A 17,000-nucleotide genomic window follows, 5' to 3' on the forward strand; every position below is an offset into this window, starting at 1 on the left:
GTTTGCACCTGTTACCGTAAGTAGCTTCAGATGCCTTCTGGAAGCATGAGAGTGTATAAACAAACGGAGCCTCCAGACGCCCCACAGATACCGCCACCAGCTTCCATCTGACTCGCACGGCCGTGTGGGTTCAGAGCCTGGTTTCAGTCAAAGGCCTACCAGGGGCCAGTCTGCAACCCCAGCAGGGAGGAGGGCGGCTAGCCCAGAGAACCCCAGGGAGGACAAGTCCCTCGCACCTGTGAGGAAGCAGCTGTGGCTGGAGGCTGGAGGCTGGGCCTGAGCTGAGCCCTCCTGCTTGGCCTCACGTCCTCCTCACTGAGGGACTGTGTGCTCAGGCCATTCAAGATGGCTGTCCCCTGCTCTCTGCACATCCCCTGCTCGATCAGCCCCTGCTTCCCTCACGTGACTATCCAATCCTCTTAATCATAGGGCTCAATTAGTTCCTGGTAACCGAGCCCACCTGACATCAATCTCCCTGATGTGGTGAGGACTGCTGCCATGTCCTGGTGTCCTGTCCGATGGCTGCTGCACGCCGTGGGGTTTTGCTCCAGGACCGTTTGTTAAGATCCCTCTATCCAACAAACCGTTCATGTCTCTGTTGCTGTCTCTAGGCTCTTCTTCTGGTCTCAAGGCTGGGCAACTACAAAGCTTATGGGCTCACGGGGTCCAGCCCAACAGGGACAGAGGCAGGAACTGGGGCCCAAAGCCCGCACTCCTGCCCACTAACCACTGCGTTCTGCCAGGCTTCTGGCCGCGAGAGCCGGGCAGGCGTGGACAGAGCCGAGTCTAGGGGGGCATGACCCAGGCCTTTGCAAAGCCACGGAACACAAACACAGAAAGTGGGTCTGATTCAGCAGCATTCATTTTTATTTCTAAATAAGAATCCAGTGACATTACTGTTTTTCATCCATTTCTGAATTCTTTGAAGAGTCCAGTGAGACGAGGTAGAGGCTCCAGCAGAGCAGCTGCAGGTCCCTCCACCTCCGACCCACCTTCGCCTCTGCAACCCACAGCCCCACCAAGAGGAGCAGCATATTTCTCAGGAACCAGGACTAACGGCTGCCTCTCACATCTTACTTGGGGGAGGACAAAAGAACAAGCCTGACCTTCCCAATAGTCCTTATATCAAAAAGCTGTACTTAAAAAAATCCTTCATTTTTAAAAAGAAAATTACTCAAAAGAATACAAGATTCTGATTAATCTTGAGAATAAATCAAGCTTTGCAGGAGCTGTACTGGAGAAAACGCTAAAGCCTTTGGTAGCCACGAACCCCGAGTCAGCCGAGCGAGCGAGGAGCCTTCCCCGGCCCATGGGCCTCCGCGGCTCCTCAGAGCAGCGCTGGGGCCTGGAGAAGTGGCTCTTCCGCGTGGCTGACCAGCTCCTTGGACAGGGGCCCATAGTGCTGACAGGTGACCTTTCTCTTGACCACCGAACTGCACAATCCCCATGGATCCCATGGCCACGGGGCCCGCAGCTGCACTCCAAGGACTCAGCTCTCTCGCCCTGAAGCCAGGATGCTCAACGCGGAGCAGCTAGGAAAAGACCAGCTCCTGGGTAGGAAAAGCCACAAATTTTTTTTCCCTCTGGGATTAGGGACTGTGTCGGCTGGGTTGAGAAAGGGTGAAACGGGGTGGGGGAAATTAGAAAGTCTTCTTTCGTAACATGGGCAATGATGGTGGAAGTCCCTGAACATCTAACTCCATTTGTGTGAGAAATGACAGGAGACTAAGTGGAAGGGAGTGTGGCTGATTATCCGAAGCCGTCACTCTGACTGTGGTGTTTTCATTTAAAACATATTGCCTGGGGCTTTGGAGACCGGGTTCCTGGTAGAACAACTTCTTAATGATTCTGGCTGCTCTACCAGGAACGTTTCAGATAATTTCCTACCCACCACCCGGCAGGAGAATCACATGCCTGCATTCTGGAGGGAATGAGGAAGGAGCAAAGGATCTTTCCTCTTTTTTTGGCATTTGAAGTCCTAACTGACAGTCAATCATTGCTGTTGAGAGATTCCTCCTCCCACTAGAATCAGGGGTCAGTTCTAAGGCCACCCTAAGCCACGCCTACACCTTGCCGGACCTTCGATGGCCCGGACTTGACTGAGGAGAAGCCGGTCGCCACCAGGCCCCACCCTCACTCTCCCCACTGAAGCAGAAGAGGGATTCTGGCTGTGGCCTCCCCACTGGGGACTTTGCCACGTGTGTGGACCCCCATGGGAGTGTGGACCTGAGACCCCGGAAGGCCACCTTAGGTGAGGGCTTGAAGGAGAAGGCTCCCCACTCACCAGCCTTTCCACACTCCACTGCACACAGAGGAATCTGCAGGCAAATCAGGGCCTCCCTAGGTTGACTTGGGGCACTCAGGGGCTGCCAACATTCTGGGCCCCTGGCCTCATGTCAGCCGGGGCCCAGCAAGCATTCCCAGTGTGTGAAAAGAGGCAGCTGGCCAGGGGGACAGGGTCTGCCCCTGGGCTGAGTGAGCACCAGATGATGGAACTGAGCCACCTTCTGCCTGGCTCTGTTCCAGCTCAGCCCGACTTGGTCTCTGGGGACCTAGGAAAAGCCAGCTTCTTTTCCTGTGAGGCCTCTCACTCCAAGCCTCTGAGCATGGTTAGTCCCAGAGGTCCTACAACCACAGGGCTGCAGAACACGTGATGAATTCCAAGTCCAAAATCGTAGGGCCTGCTGTGGAGGGGCTGCTGGGGAAGCCTTGGGGTGGGGCCTTAGCGCTACAGGACGCCCCAGCTCCCCAAGACGGCGTGTCTTCAGAGTTCACTGGCTAGCCAACCAGCTTCCCCAAAGGCACGCACTGACCTTACAGCCTTCACCTCCTCCTAAAGTATTACCTTCTCTCTGTGCTATACTTCTCCCGTCCCATGGCCTAGACCTAAAAGAAAACATGTGTGAAGTTATAGTTATGCTGGATATTTTTAATCTTCTAGGCATTTATTCCCCCAACAATAGAATTATTAGGAATGCTAAAGGTAGACAGCAGCAATTTTTGATTCTCAGGCAAAGACATCTGAAAAAAGTCCACCAGAAAAATCTCTCTCCATGGGCTTTGGCCTGTTCAAAGGTGATGGCTGAGGCACACGGGGCGCCCTCCTTGGCGGGGAAATGCCCTCCCACGCTGCTAAGCCACTACTTGGCCAGAAGAGGGCAGGAGCAGCTCACAGGACGCCCAGGCTGGCGCTGCTCCAGGCCAGGCAAGACTCTCCCCCAGCCACCTTCACACAGCCAAGCCTTGGGGACCTCGCCCCGATCCCGCGTGCTTCTCTACTTACTGTCACTCTCAGGTCTCAGCTAAAAGTGGAAGGACAGGTGGGACCTGGTGACAAAGGGCAGTCTGAACTGAGAAGATCCTGTTTTCATTATTTAATCTATGAACTCACAGCCCCCCAAATTTTTTTCCGGCAAGCTACTGAGTTTACAATGCAACTTACACCTCGGAGATCAGACTCTGAATTTCAGGGGGAAAGTCAGTTACTTACTAATTGGAGAATGAGAGAACAATCTGGCCTCTGATCCCTGCCCCCTCCCCTTATGGACAAAGGTCCTCTCCCTTTGACCTCTTCTCTCTTCCACTAAAAAGAAATAGGAAATGACGGAGACTGGAATTATGCATGGCATTAATCTTCCAGTGGGGATATTAGGTGAAGTAAAGTAATCCTATTTGGCTCAAATTATGGGGTTACGGTGGGAGATTACAAAAAGAAATCATATTTTAGCTCTATCAAGTACCAATTGACTTTTCATGCATAAAAAGGAAACCATGTGCCCTCCTGCCTGACTGGCTTTACGCTTACACTTCTGGGGCAAGGGAAGGGGTTAGGGCAGGGGTCTGGCCTCGTGGGCTGGGTACATGGGTCCTGGAGGGTCCCGAGGTCAGTCCTTCCTCACATCCAGAGCCACGCTGCCTGAGGCTGAGAAGATGGAAACATTTGCTGCCAGCCCAAGGTCCATGCTGGCCCACTGTGTCCGAAACAGAACCAACGACATGCACATGATGAATTAAACCACGCCAGGGGGTGCTGAGTCCCAAGGCTCCAGCTGAGACCCTGAGCCACATATGGAAACTGCCAGAGGCCTGTAGATGGGCACAAGCAAGCAGGTAAAGACTTGTTAAAGGGCCGGTGAAGGGAGTGGATGCGGGGAAGTCAGAAACTCCATGTCCTCTGGACATGATTGGCAGCTCCTCACCTTGAGGTGGCCCAGGGGCCCGGACCATGGGGCCGGGGCAGGGGTGTGTGTGTGTGTGTGTGTGCACGTGTGGCCGGGGCAGGGGTGTGTGTGTGTGTGTGTGTGGTGTGTGTGTGTGTGTGTGTGCGCGCGTGGCCGGGGCAGGGGTGTGCGTGGTGTGTGCGCGCGCGTGCGCAAGCGCTCTGTGAGCGAGTCCTGAGGGAGCAGTGGCTGCTCAGGGATTGCAAGTGAGACTCAGATGCATCTGGCTGCAGGCCACTGGAGCCCTGGGAAGGGGTGGCAGACGAGGAGCACGGGGACAAATGGGACCCAAGATGGTAGAGAATTGGGAGGGGAAAAAAAAAAGATGCCGATGAGCAGTGAAGGTGCAGCAGGTAAACGGTGGGCAGAGCCCAGGAAAAGGGGCCTCTGAACAAACAAGGACCACTGAGTAAGGAATCGAGGTCAGGGAAGGGACTGCTAGGCTCTCACCACTTTGTAAAAGTGCATGAATTTAAACTGAATTCAAAGACAGCAGCTGCTGGCCAGCATAAACCCTGAAGACTTTCCCTCTAGAGGGTGCTCTGACCCTACATTGAATAGGGTCACTCACCCCCAAAAAACCCAGGGATACGGCTTCCAATGGGGCTCTAGAGAGGTGCCTGTGCCCTCGTGCTCGGTTCCAGTGTAAACATTCACAGTATTCCCAGAGAAGGGCAGTAGCTGCCTGCTGCCCAGGGAGACAGCCTGTGAGGTGCCAATCAGAGGTAAAGAGAAAAAGGTCACTCAGTTTCTCTTTCTCAGGGAGTGCAAGCGACATCACGAAGGGGAGTGTGAGGTTTCCAAGGCCTCTGAGCCTGCTGCTTAAGTGAGAACCGCCGCTGCTGAGGGTCGAGGTGCCTTGATGACGCACAGGGAAGCGGCGGCTGGCCTCTCGCCCTGCTGCTACCGACACCCGTCCGGCAGGGAAGGGCCCCTGTAATGAAGGCAGTGGCCAGGGATGGCGGCAACGGCGCACCACGCTCCCGGGACGCCCTGCACAGTGGGTCCATGGCAGGATTTCTCCTCTCAGGCACCTTGGCGTGACAGATGACTATTCCCCGGCTACAGAAGCAGAAGGAAACATGTACCTGCAAAGGTGGTCCCTCCAATCCGCAGGCTGGGAAGCCACCCTGAGGGCAGAGGTCCAGCCCAGTGGGGAGCGGGGAGAGGGTGCTTCAGGGCAGCCGGCTGGCTCCAAAGGCCTGGGAGGTCCTGGGTTAAGACGACAGTAGCCTGTGCGTCACCCTGCTTCCATCCGCCCCAAAGAAGTGCCACATGCACACGCCTCGGGGGCCCTTGCTGGGTGGCCGTCCTGGGAGCCGCGGGGAGGCTGGATGGCAGTGCTGCGGCCCCGGTTGCCCGGAAGCCACGCGTCCTGGTCGGTCACAGCAGCTCCTGCTCGTCGTCCTCGGAGCCGGAGGGGCCTTGGCGCACCTCTTCGTACCACTTGTTGGTGAGGGTTTTCATCTGGATGCGCCCGTGGTGGAGGTCCTGGGGTGGGAGACACAGCAAGCCCTTGTCAGTGGTCTGGCTCAGGGTCAGGGCTGAGGAAGGGAGGAGACGGGAGGCAGGGGGCGCGGCCACAAGCAATTTCAAAGTGTTAACTGACTAACCGCAAGCTGGGATCATTCTCTGTTGGGGAGGAGATAACGGGAGGTGTCACCCTGGAACAGGAGTAGGAGGCAGGATGGCATGATGTTAAAAAACCTGGCCTCTGGAATCAGACACACTTGGGCTCTGCTTCCAGCTTTGCCAGGTACTGGCTGTGTGACCTCGGGGGGTTACTTGACCTCTCTGGGCCTCAGTCTCCCCGGCTATCAACTGAGACAACCCGCTGCATCTACTGCATGGGTTGCTGGGAGAATGAAATGAAGCAATCGTGAAAAACGTCTGGTGTAGCGCCTGGCTCACAGTAAGAACTCACGTGCTGACAGCGATCCTGACTGCTGAGGGAGGGAAAACGGGGCTCAGGACCAAAGCGGGGCAGCAGCCAGAACCCCTCCCCCACCCTGCACGGTGCAGGATGACGGTTTCAGCAAAGCAGGCCCAAGCTGGTCCCTGAGTGTGTCACTCACTGTCAGGCCAGTGGTGCCTGGAGGGATGGAGCAAGAGCCCTGAGCCTCGGGCCACTGTCCAAGGCCCTGGCAGGTCTGAAATTCCTCAGCTCAGATTCAGTAGCCGATCAATGTCCCAAGTCTATCATCCAGGAAATCCAAACTGGGTTAACAAGTCTATTATTAAACTAGCACTGGAGACTTCCCTGGTGTCACAGTGGTTAAGAATCTGCCTGTCAATGCAGGGGACACGGTTCGAGCCCTGGTCCGGGAAGATCCCACATGCTGTGGAGGAACTAAGCCCGTGAGCCACAACTACCACAACTACCGAGCCTGCACTCTAGAGCCCGCGAGCCACAACTACTGAGCCCACGTGTCACAACTACTGAAGCCCACGCACCTAGAGCCCATGCTCTGCAACAAGAGAAACCATGACAATAAGAAGCCCGCGCACCGCAACGCAGAGTAGCCCCCGCTCGCCGCAACTAGAGAAAGCCCACGCGCAGCAACGAAGACCCAGTGCAGCCAAAAATAAATGAATTAAATAAATAAATAAACAAACCAGCATTAAATACGGCAGCGAAGGAAAAACAGTAGATGCAGAGTGCTGCAAGCATGTCCAGCCTGCGAGGCTGGGAAGGAGAGAACGCTGAGTGGGGAGAGGCCCCCACCCAGCCCGGCACGTGGGTCTTCCCTGCCCACCCTGCTCTTGGCCACTGCAGGCCCTGAGGGAGGAAGGCGAGGGACCCCCGGCCTGCGTCCCACCTCCTGGGTCAGCCGCCGCGTGAAGAAGGGGTTCAGGTACTTGGCATCCAGCCACAGGAAGCCTTTGAGGTCCTGCCGCCTGACGTAGTGGGCTTCGTACTCCTCCTCGGTGAGCTCTGACAGGTGCTCCGACTCGACGGTGTTGCCCTGCGGCGGGTGGGGAGAAGGCAGCCGAAGGCTCGTCAGCTGACACCTGCCTGGAAGCCCTCACACCACCCAGCCTACCTCCTCCGCAGCTCTTCACCCCGGCCCCTGTGTCCCCAACCCTAACGGTGGCAGCAAAGAGGCCTCCTGGGAGCCTGTAGGGAGGCGGGAAGGTGTGTAAGAAAACGATGGACATCCAGGAAAATCAGAATTGTGAAGAAGTTGGAAGCTCAGGGCTGGGGCTTGGTCTACTGTAAGCTCTCCAGGTGGCTGTCTGTGCGGCCAGGACTGGGAGCTCTTCTAGGCTGTCTCTTTACCAGTGAACTGAATGAGGGAGGCGGCTTTTGTCGTTTTTTGCCTGCAGAGGCCCATTCTGGGTACATCTGCGTGTCATGTGGATGCAGCAGGGAGGGATGTGGAGAGGGAGAGAGGGAGGGAGGGAAGGACCACCCACCCTCTGCAGGGGCGACCATAGGCAGTTTTGCAGTCGCCCCCAAGCGCAGGTGTACCCTGGGTGTAGGAGGTGGGAGAGAGGGAGCGGCAGGGAGGGCATTTCCCTGCCATGGAGCGGCGCTTCTAAACTCGGGCCGGCGTCAGAATCACCTGGAGCTTGGGGAGCCACAAAATGCTGGGCCCACTAGGCCCACCTGCAGTTCCTGATTCAGCAGGTCTGGGAGGGGGCCCAAGAATGTGCATTTCTAACAAGCGCCCACCGATGCTGCTGGACCAGGAACCCCACCTTGACGACCAGTGATGGAAAGTGGGGTGGTTAAGAGTCTGTGTGACCAGGGCTGTGTGGTTTGGTCTCTGTGCCTCAGTGCTCTCATCTGCAAAATGGGGATCATGAGACCATCTGCTTCCTGCAGGTTATCAGGGACAGTCCAAGGACAGCGCAGGCACCACAGAAAACATGCCCTAAACAGCAGCTGCTCCCCCCGAGCACACATCCTGGTTCTACCAGAGCTGTGCTTGGCCAAGTGTGGCTGTACCTCCCGGCAACTCATCAGAAATGCAAATTCTTTGGGCGCCCACCCCAGACCTGTAAGACCCTGGAGCCCTCCACCAATCCTGACACCCACTAAAAGCTTCGAGAACCTATACTTGAACTTTGGTTAAAAACAGACAAGAAGGCTGGTGGATGGGGGTGGGGGGAGAAGGGCCACGGAGAGTGAGGAAAGTTCTGTGAGCCAGCCCTGTCTGACGTCATCTGAAGGTTCTCTCAGCAGCACAACTCTGGCTGGAGAGGCCGCGGGCAGAGACTGGAGGCCAAGATCCACCCAGACTGGACTTTCCAGAGTGAGAGGTGGGCCACATCCCCCTTCCCCACCTCTGGTTGAGGATTTCTGTGCCTTCCAGGGCTGAGTAAAGTTACTGATGGCCTTGAACAAGGGAACTAGAAAAAGATGCATTTCTGCAAAAGCATGTGCGTGGAGCAGGGAGTGGTGCAGGAAGGCAGGACCAGAGGCCAGGGCCCGAGGGAACACAGGGCAGGAAAGGCACAATCACTGTGACTCAGGGGAGGAGGGTGGCTTGGAGGAGGCAGAGGTGGGCAGGGGTCCGGGGGCCTCAGGCTCGCTGCAGATGGCCTTGGGCACCTCCACCCCCAAATCATGCCCTTGCCTGTCCTCAGTGGAGGGCCATCTCCTGTGACTCTCCAAGCCTCTGTGAGCACTTTCCCCTTATCTAGCCCCAACAGGAGGCTTTTTAGTAGATGCTAGGGAATGATACAATTTTGTCATTTTGTGATTTTGAAACCCTCCTTCCAGTCCCGGCCTGATGGGGCGGTGTGGTTACTGGCAGGGGAGGAGCATTCCTGGAAGAGTCTGGAAGGTTCACGTTCCCACGCCACTGCCTCCGTGGCTTCACGAGGCCGGCAGACAACCCACCCCAAAGAGTCACGCTTCAGACCCTGAGTCCAACCTCCTTGTCACTTTGGGAAGCTGGTGCGTGCGTGTGTGCATGTGCTGCGCGCCTATGCGTGCGTGCCCAGGGACGGATCATCCTCAGATCGTGTCTCGTTCCCCCATTTTCTGGCGGTGAGTGGGGACCCACCCTCTGCCCCTGCCCGCCCGGCCGGCACTCACCATCTTCTCGGTCTTGCTGAGGTTGACGTCCTTCTTGTTCCTGCGGCGCGCCCTGGCATCCTCGATGTCCGCGAAGCGGATGAGGGGCATGGTGCTGCCGCCCAGCAGCAGAATGGTGAAGAGCACGATGCTGATGGTGGTGGTGCCGATGAGCTGCCGCTTCTCCATGGGCTCCAGGTCCAGGTGCAGGCTCAGGGCGTAGGGGATGGCCCCCCGCAGGCCTGGGCGACAGTGAAGGGAGTAAGAGGGACGGAGGCAGGCGGGAGGGGGCAGCAGTTCGCGGGGGATCTGGGCCCAGCCCGGCACCACGGCCGCTCGACATCCTAATGCACCCACTGGAGAGTGCGAACTCAGCCTGTGAGGCTCTGGGGTGTGAGAGAAGCAGGCGCAAGGAACGGAGGCTCACCTCCGCTCCCACTTCTCAAGGCGGCAGAGCGGAGCGGGTGAAGTGACCTGTCCAGGCTGTGAAGCGCCGGGCGTGTGCGTGTTGAGGATTTATCAAGCCCAGCTCTTATGTTTTAGAAACACGACAGCTGGTGCAGACGAGCCCTCCCTGTGCTACGTGCTCCGCGGACATGACCTCATCCGATTGTCACAGCTGTAGAGCTGGTCCTGTTATTCTCACAGCGCACAGATGAGGCGCCGAGACTGAGAATGAGGTGTCCTCCCAGGGCCACACGCTTTACTGGCAACGTCACAGAATGCCTTTTGCCCAATGCCCACTGTAGTGGAGGATGCCACCCCCGTGGTGGCCAGCGGCTCAGGGGACTGCATCACGGCCTCTCCCTTACTTCCTGTTTTGGTTCCCTGGGAGGGTGCTGGCTGGACTGAGGGGTATGGACTGAGCCGGGAAATGGCACGTTCTAAAAAACTTCCTGGCTTGTCTGGTGCCATACGGGGGGACAGGAGCTCCCAGAGCAGCGGGGAGGAGAGATGTCAAACGAGGACTCGTGTGAGGGTGAGGGCCTGAAGGAGAAGGGAGGGCGGGCCGGGCACACAGCGACAGGATCTGACCCAGACGTGGAGGCTGGCGCATCACAGCATGATGGGGGGCTGGCTGCTGCAGCCCAGACCCTATATGGGGACACAGCAGGGCGGAGGGAAGGGGGTGGAATTAAAAGAGACACGGGGAGCAGAAGCAACAGGTCACAGGAGCGAGGGGAAAGTGGGGTGACCAGGGAAGGGAAGGGCCTGGAGGATGCCCGGGTCCTAGGAGGCTGGCTGCGCGACGGTCTGGGCACGGGGTCGGGAGTCTGGCTCCTGGGTCCACCCCCTGGCCTCCTGCTTTCCCTGGGGCCTCCCAGGCTGGCACGAGGAACGAGACACAGGGCCTGCCATGACGGCGGCCCGAGGATGAAATGCCTTGGCATAGGACAGCATGTGCGCACAGTAAACACTTCGTAAGAGGGAGCCACGTGTTATTGTTTCCTGTGGAAGGAAGGGGGATGCTGGCAAACAAGCAGCTGGGGCAGGAAGGTAAGTTCCGTCCTAGACAATGAGATCGCCATGGCTCCACAACATCCAAGGAGGATTCAGACACTGGAGTCTGGATCCCAGAGGGAAGGCCTGGTCAGAGGAAACAGCTTTGGGAGGGTGGGAACCAGATGGAAGTTGAGGCCACAGGACAGGTGAGCTTGTGAGAGCACAAGAGATGAAGCAGGTCTGAGGCTAAGTCCTGAGGAAGCCAATATTTGCTGAGGTGCCGGTAAAGGCAGATGGGGACCTGGACAGGAGCCTGAGGAGATCCCAAGGGAAAGGAGGGGAACCAGAGCATGGCCTGGAGGCCAAGGGAAGAGGAGAGGGTATCCTCCCAGTCAGAGGGCAGGTCGGTGGGAGGAAGGAGCCCCAAGCCGAGGAGGCGGGTGGGATGAGGGCTAACCGGTGCCCACCAGGTCTGCCTGGGGGAGGCTGCTGGTGACCCAGGCGAGGCCAAGTCCAGCCCTGAGGACAGGAGGGGAGGAAGTGGAGAAAATGGGCAAGAAAAGCTCACTCAAGAGGTCTGGCCACGATAGGAAGAGATGGGGAAGCAGCTGGAGGGGACGAGGAGCAGGGGTTTTGGCTGAAGTCGTTGGTTTTTTGCGGGGAAAAGGAGAATCTTCAACTGTTGAATGATGGCGGAGCCAGTGGGACAGGGTGAGGATCCAGGAAGGAGGGAGGGAATCAATGGAGAGAGGCCTGGACAGCCTGAGGACACCCGGAACCAAGAGCCCTCCCTGTTTAAAACCACCGCCCACTTCCCTGTAGAGGTCTCTCACCACACCCCGCAACCCCAAAGAGCTCACATACTTTGTAAAATGCCTGATACATTTCTTAGATTTTCTTTCAGATTTTCAAGACCTTGGATCAACTACTTTACGATTTTTTTCCCTCACTGGCAAAAAAGATTAAGAAAAAAGTTTCTCTCACTGTACACACATATATACACACCTACCTACCTAGATCTGTCACACACACACCTATGAATATATTTTAAACAAGGTCTTTTGAAAAGGAAATCTGCGAGAAATTTACAGATATGCTGTTGGACAGAAAACAGCTTACAAAGCATGTTGCTATACCCTGACCCACACAGAAATATTTTAATTATAATATTTAAACAAGAAAGCACAAAGAACTGGATGTATTTGCTCCTAAGTAAATTTAAAGATGTCTACGGATCCGGTTCTTTAGGAGTCAAAGATTTATGAAATCATTTCGATCCTTTAAAAAGTAGAGGAATATGGGATTGAACAGCAACTGAAATGGTCAAATAAACTATCAGAACTTAGTAACTGAATAAAAAAAATCCAAATCTAACCTATAGTACAAAAAAGTTTAAACTTTAACCTTTTTATTCTGAGCCCCTTGTTACTTCAGCCTAGAAAGCGCTCAGGTGGGAGGGGCGCCGTGCACACCTTGCCCTGGGCTACCCCGTCTGTCCAGGAAAGAGTGGAGGGAAGGAGGGCAATCCTGGCTCTGCCTCCTGGGGCCCCTCGTCCCGAGCAAGTCCTTTACCCTTGAGCCTGAGGTTCCTCATCTGTAGAGCAGACACGCACCACCCACTTCCTGCGCTGTGGGGAGGGGTACCGCCTGCGAAGGGCCTCGCTCAGGGCCTGTGTTATAGCAGGCGCCCTTAAACGGGAGCACGTGCAACTTGGGGCCGATGAGGCATGCTCGTTTCGCAAGGGCTCCGGGGACAGGCACGTGCATTCTCCGCAGGGCCTGCGCCTTTATAACACACATCTTCCCTCCACCGTTCGCTCAAGATTGGGCTTACCGCTGAACCACATGATGAACATCATCTTTGGTGTGATTTTATGATCTCGGAAGAAATTCAGGAGGTAGGAGAGAGGGAAAATGTTCACCGCTCTGCCAAACAGCACAAGCACCTGTTAACAGCAACAAACTAAGTCTTAACATGGAAACCTCTGGTTCTTCAAGTTGAAGCTTGTTGAGGCTAACACAGACCTGGTAACACACCCATTATAAAGGCAGCATCCCCTTGTCATCAAAGACATGAACTCAGTGCTAGGCAGAGACCCAGGAGATGCCAGTTTCTATGTGTCTAGGAAAGGATTAAAGCTTTGTATGTTACGTTTCCATTGTCAGAAAGAGAGGACTAACAAGGTATCAATGACAGCTTCAGTAATGCCAAGAGGCCGTGCAGAAGTACCCAGAGATTAATTTAAGGGTAATCTGGCTCCTCCAAATGTGCTCCGCTGTGGGACGGGCCTGCACTGATCATTCCCAATGGGCTAGCTCTGGGGGAACAGACAAGGTATTCCTGCCTCTCCCATGGGGGCCCCACTCCTCAGGGAAAGGAGCGAAGACTGAAAAGCGCCTACCTATGTCCGTAAATGCTGCTCCCTGCGCAAGAGGAATGCACAGGTGGGTTCTAACAGGAGGTCACATACACCCTGTCTAGCCAGTTGCTTGCCATGGCTTTTGGTTCCTAGCCATCTCCAAAGGCAGGTCGATTTCAACAAAATATAGCTTTATGTAAAGTCTAAATCTTATCTAAGTGGCTTCTTAGAACTACTTATTAATTTACTTCGTTTCTTCATCTTGGTTCTCACCATAACTAACTTGAACAGAATAATATGTGTGTGTGTGTGTGTGTGTGTGTGTGTGTATATGTATATATATATATATATATATATATATATACATATACACACACACACACACACACACACACACACATACATTCTAAGGCTCTAAGTTTATTCTTACAACCAGCATGAATTGAGTGTGCTTTGGACTGTTGTGCCTTGGAAGGTCAAGTTAATAATTACCCACAATCATCTAACATTTATATGCCAGACAATGCTCTAATGATTTTATATGCATTATCTTGTTCAATTTACATCCTTCCAAAGGTCTCATGAGGTAGGTATTACTGTCTCTATTTTAGAGACAAGTAAACTGAGACAGCGAGAGGTTAAGTATTAAGTAACTGGTCCAAGCTGACGCAGGCAGGAAGTGGTGGAGCCAAGTCCCAAACCTGGCTCGGTCCCCAGAGCCCATGCCCTTGACCACTGAGTGAGTCTAAGGTAATCCATCTGAGCGGCACAGGCCGTCTCTAGGAGTGCCAGGGCCAGACTGACCAGTTGCTCAGGGGGAACTGAGTCACCACCCCAGGCATCGCCTCAATTTTCTTTCCCTCCCAGCTCATGGCTGAGATCGCCACCTCCCTGTTTCACCCACTGAAATCCAATCCTCCATTCCCACATGTGTGTTTCAGGGTTGACCAAATGTGGCCCCTTTCACCCAGTGACCACATTAAAGGCTACTATACTTTCTATAGAAGACTTTTGCTGCTGTTTTCTTGTCCTAAAACCTGAGTTTGGAGGACACATAACAGTGACAAAAGCAATGAGCTTGTGCCAACTTAGGTAGAGGCACCCAGACTGCAAGGAGAAACATCTTTTTCTTTAGGGTTCCTTATCTTCTCTGCCTCAGGTTCCCCATATGCTAAATAGGTAGGCCTCACTGGTTTGCACGTGGTAGGTGACAGTGATTTAAAAGAAAAAGCCTGCCTCTCAATAGCTGTGTTTTGTTAAGTGGAGCTGGTAATAAGAGTTAAGATGAATTATGGTAACTCAACAAGCTGTGCTTTGCAAGTGCCTTAAATTAACAGAGGATCTAAAAAGACAACAAACAGATCAAATTAGGGACAGGAGTATAAATCAGCAGGAGGACCTATGGGAGATGAGTTCACACTGACGGGACAGAGACACAGGAGGGACACAGACGAGGGACCTGGGAACACCAGGCTAATGCCCAAATATTAGCCATTCCCATCACTTTGATCAGATGCCTGAGGGAGCTGGACCTTTCTTTTAAATGCTTAAACATTTATTTTTCTCCCATTCCATTCCCAAGATCTGATTTGAATGCAAATGATTAAACTTCTATTTTTCTTTTTTAAAGGTACATTTTAACTTGTTTCCTACTGCCACCACCCGTCTCTCGTCCAATTACAACAGTTTCCCAAATCTTCTCAATGATAAGAACCACCTGGGATGATGATTCCTCCAGATGAATCTCCAAAGGAGGTAAGGGCCTCGTAATCTTTACCTTGAACAAGTGTCCAAGGTCATGCTTATAAATGGACACATTTGAAGGAAACCACAGCAAGAATTAGGTATATTCATTATAATCATCCAGAAAAAGTAGAAAAGAGAAAGAAATCTTCCCCCGTTCTACAACCACTGTGAACATTCGGCTGCATTTTCTTACATATTTTCTTTTTTCTATGCATGCCGTTTTTACATGGTTATGATCAATTACACATTTCAATTCTGAAATCTGCTTTTACTACCTAACGTTACAAACTGGTAAATTTTTTTTTTTTTTTTTTATGGCTGCGCCTTGCAGCCTGCAGGATCTTAGTTCCCTGCTGACCAGGGATCAAACCTGGGCTCCCTGCAGTGGAAGCTCGGAAGTCTTAACCACTGGACTGCCAGGGAAGTCCTGAAAAAAATGGTAATTTTTAAAGAAGACTATAACAGTTCAAGGCCACTTAAAATTAAAACCAAGCAAGAATTCTCTTCTAGGGATATTTATTTACTTAATTCCATCCCTTCCCATTTATTGTATGTTCATGAATTTTTAACAAAAAGAAACTTCAAACAGAAGGTTGTCTATGTAGCTGTTGACTTTGACCAGTTAACAGTTACATAAATGAATCCAGAATATGTGGTTATCGATCTACAAATAAGTAGTTAAATAAAAAACAAGGAAAATACTTACTATGCACCAGATGACAAAGGAAATTTCAAACTTGTGAGGGAAACTAAAAATGGACAGGCCAAGAAATGCAAACACACATGTTTCTGAAACAAACCAAAGAATGGATTATTCAGCCTCAACTATTTTCTTCCAGTACAGCATGGGATTGTTATGCAAGCAAACATTCAGAAGTTAATCAGAATCCAGTATACCACTTTGCTTATTTTCTGGAAAATCCTGCAACCAGTACCTTGGCAAACTTGTCCTTTGATTCTCTCATTCTTTTCTATCACATAAGCAACAAGTGCTTGCTATTCAGAATCTCCTAATTTAATAAGCCAGCTGTCAAATACCCATGCAAATAAATACTCTCCCACCTGGGGACGGTGATAAATATATGAATCTGTCCATTTGCTGAACACTGTGATCAGCAAGGATCCCAACTGCGGCAAAGTGGCAAAAATTCAGAGCAAATGACTGCAGACGCCATGTGACTAGTGTGAAAGGGCCCTTTGTTAACTTCCTTGCCAGAGTGGACAAAGCCAAATGACTGACTTCACATATTTAATGTTGCCACAAAGTTTAGAAGAAGGCTTACATCCTGCAGGATTTGCAGGAAGAAATACATTTCAACTCTTGGCTCCACTCCACAAGTCAAAGAGAGTCTGACATTTACTCTTGCTGTACAAGCAGTCACTTGTGTATCCTAAGAAAAAGCACCTTAGAAATTCCTAGCACCAGGCTCCCTGCTTAGACTGTAACATCCACCAGAATAAACGTAGAGCCAGGGAGACAAAGACACTATTTTAAAAGTTGAGCATCATAAAACATCAAGGCTGTTTTGAAACATTTCAGCAATGTTTTTTTTCTTCAAATGTGTATCCTCTTAGAACAAGTCCACAAGCTGGACAGTATACTTACCCTTCTCCTCCTTGAATGTTTTTATCAAATATTTTTGTCATCTTTTGCAATCAGCTTATTTAGAACACATCCAGATCTATGTAATGCTTTTCCCTGGCAGCACGAATACTATTATGTGGACACGTCATGGTTAATTTAATGAATCCTTGATGGATATTTAGACTGTTTCTATTTCTGATATTGAAAAAGCAACAACAAACATCCCTGTGCACAGACTAAATCCCTGATGGTAGAATCGCTGGGTCAAAGAGTATGTGCCTTTTAAAGTCAGACTGACGCTGCAAATGACTCTCCAAAAAAGATGGCATCAATGTATATGCCCGTCAACAGGGCCTATTTTCTATACGTTTGTGCCGGAAGTGGGGAATCACCAAACTGAAAATCTGATGGGTACAAAATAGAATTTGATGGATGTTTTGCTTTACATTTCCTTACGGTGAGAGAGTCTTTCGCCATGACTTTCTGAGAAGGGTGCTGTGGAAACAATACCCACTGGGCCAGGAAGAGACAGACTGCTTCCAGACTCACTTCTTAGCCATGAGACAGTGCTCAGATCATGTGACCTGAGACTCCCTGTTTGTGGAATGAAGTCTCTGCAC

At 52.4% G+C, this 17,000-nt stretch overlaps 1 protein-coding gene across 2 annotated transcripts in view; it reads right to left on the reverse strand.

Moving 5' to 3' along the window:
* Positions 1-849: 849 nt before the first annotated feature.
* Positions 850-17,000, reverse strand: part of SLC9A8 (solute carrier family 9 member A8) — a 71,934-nt gene continuing 55,783 nt past the window's right edge. For both annotated transcript variants that reach the window (XM_060033424.1, XM_060033423.1), the window contains 5 exons: positions 15,502-15,584; positions 12,524-12,635; positions 9,268-9,488; positions 7,040-7,186; positions 850-5,711 (listed from right to left, as the gene is read on the reverse strand). In XM_060033424.1, the coding sequence (XP_059889407.1) occupies positions 5,604-5,711; positions 7,040-7,186; positions 9,268-9,488; positions 12,524-12,635; positions 15,502-15,584 (671 nt within the window). In that variant the 3' untranslated portion in view covers positions 850-5,603. The remainder of the gene's footprint in view (positions 5,712-7,039; positions 7,187-9,267; positions 9,489-12,523; positions 12,636-15,501; positions 15,585-17,000) is intronic.

The sequence above is a fragment of the Delphinus delphis genome, chromosome 15, assembly GCF_949987515.2.
Source record: "Delphinus delphis chromosome 15, mDelDel1.2, whole genome shotgun sequence".
Lineage (NCBI taxonomy): Eukaryota > Metazoa > Chordata > Mammalia > Artiodactyla > Delphinidae > Delphinus > Delphinus delphis.